Source organism: Callionymus lyra, chromosome 1, assembly GCF_982586985.1.
Source record: "Callionymus lyra chromosome 1, fCalLyr1.hap1.1, whole genome shotgun sequence".
NCBI lineage: Eukaryota > Metazoa > Chordata > Actinopteri > Syngnathiformes > Callionymidae > Callionymus > Callionymus lyra.
Window position 1 is genome coordinate 15,714,029 of NC_141818.1, and position 2,226 is coordinate 15,716,254.

General features: G+C 40.4%; 1 protein-coding gene across 1 annotated transcript; it reads right to left on the reverse strand.

Annotated features, from left to right (window-relative positions):
- On the reverse strand, nucleotides 1-919 carry nkx3-1 (NK3 homeobox 1). Its single transcript, XM_087803622.1, has 2 exons — nucleotides 772-919; nucleotides 1-687 (listed from the first exon to the last, which is right to left on the reverse strand). Exons 1-2 carry the CDS (start codon nucleotides 893-895, stop codon nucleotides 299-301), a joined length of 513 nt encoding a protein of 170 aa, XP_087659748.1. The 5' UTR covers nucleotides 896-919; the 3' UTR covers nucleotides 1-298.
- Between the last annotated feature and the right edge of the window lie 1,307 nt (nucleotides 920-2,226).

The following is a 2,226-nucleotide window of genomic DNA, read 5'->3' on the forward strand; positions in this document are numbered from 1 at the left end:
TTGTAACTGTACAAACAAATCAAACTTTATTTAATGTATATAAAGTTCCATTAAACATATAAAAAGCCAGTATACACAACTATGTAAAAAGAAGAATTCTATGATTTAACTTGTGTTAAATATACATGCAGGTATACAACTACACAAATACATTCATGTTAATTTAATGAGGAAATATACATGTACATGTAGTTAAAATGGAATAATTTTAGACAGAATAAAAATCCACAACGTCCCATTTGACTTTAAAGCTCTTTGGAATTTCACTCAGAAAAGATGACAAGAAACTGGAGAAAGGTCACCAAAGCGTCGTCCCCCAGGGGGCGCTGTATTCCCACAGGTAGGGTCGATGTTGATAGACTTTGCAGAAGGAGCTGAGCAGAGATGAGCGGACCAGATTGTCTCTGTGGTCCAGACCCTCCGCCTTGCACATGTCCCCACATAAGTCGGACGCCTGCTGCCGCCTCTTGGTTTTGTACCTGCGGTTCTGGAACCAGATCTTCACCTGGGTCTCGGTCAGTTTCAGAGTCCTGGCGAGGTGGGCCCTCTCCGGGGCCGACAGGTACTTCTGGTGGTTGAATTTCTTCTCCAGCTCCAGGACCTGCAGGTGTGTGAAGGCTGCTCTCGAGCGCTTCTGCTTCTCCGGCGAGGAGAAGGACTTGGACTCCGAAGTGCCGGGACAGGACTCTGTCGATCAGAGGTCATAGGTCAAAGTAGGTGAGTCGATACACCTTCCTTAAAATACACTCTTGTCTAATAACTGAGTCTCACCTGTCTGCTCTTCTGTCCCCGACGACTTCTGCGACTCTTCCTCCCATACGTCCGTCCCTCCGTCCTTGATGGACAGGATGTCCTCGATGAGGAACGAGGTCAGAGGTTTGACTCTGTCAGACATGTCCCTCCAGTCCTCCAGCGAGAGGTGGCACCGGGTGTGAGTCCTCGGTGCTGCCAGGCTGACTTTATACGAGTGTGGGGGCGGAGCCTCACCACTGAGGAGGAGGGTCACGTGACAAGGAAGTCACCATCATTCATTTTCATCTCATTTGACATCTCATTCAATAACATTTAATTTGATGGATGTCAGTCTAGTTTTGGACAAGTTACTTATAAAACAATTTATTTTGGAGAAATGCCAATACAACTTGTAAAATTGAAATTAGCAAAATATTCTTGGTGTTTATACAAAATTATATTTGTTTTCAAAATGCCCGATTGCAGTTTCCATTATAAAAGGCCTACTTTATACTTTTATTCTTTCTTATACAAGTTTTAAAATAATCATAATTATTTTTAAAATTAGTATAATGAGTAGAATTATATACTTGTTTACATACATTGTAGTTTTATATAGTGATTATACATATTTTACTGAACATATTTTAACATTTAACTTCAGTATCTTTTAAATTCTTCTGATCAAATTTTCGGTGAACTTAACCATGATTATTGGTTTTGATGGAACACAATTATTAATAAGTAAGTAAGTAAGTAAGTAATTTTTATTTATATATATATTTATATTATATTTATTTATAGCTCTTTTCCAAACCAGGGTCACAAAGCGCTTAAACACTCAAAACAACATTCAATAAAGTATATATTTTAAAGGGCAAGGAAAAGCCTAGTTACACTTACTATTATTATCTAGACTATTGAGGATTAAATAGAAAATAAATTGAATTAAAATTAATTAATGTATTTTCTCACAATTTTTTCACGTTTATATATTTTTAAAATAGAATTTAAACAAAAACATAATTAGTGTTGTTTTGCCATCAGATGCATCCGTCTTACCTTCACTAATTGTATATGAAAGTTCATGAATCTTGTTTAACGGGCTCTCCGTGGGACGGCCAGGGGTCTCCGAGTGGGTGGTCACACCCACTGCGGCGCTAATGAGTTCGGCACATTGAGGCCGGCTCCTGAATGGACGCCAGTCATTGTTGGGAGGTTGTTTATTTATTTGTGGCCTTGTTTCGTTGCTCTGACCTCACCGGCCCTGGGACCGAGACGTTTACTAGCAGCTCCTCCGGGACCTCGTGCCACGTTGGTGAAGCATGAATTTCAGGGTAATAAAGGTGCTCCTCTCGTGCCCTCTGCCCTCCGCTGACCATCACGGTTTCACGGCAATAACACGGAGACTCCGACTCCACTGTCTCGCTGACTCTTGACTGACGCATGCTCTCAGAGAGACGTTTTAGTGAACAATAATAAGAATAATAGTGG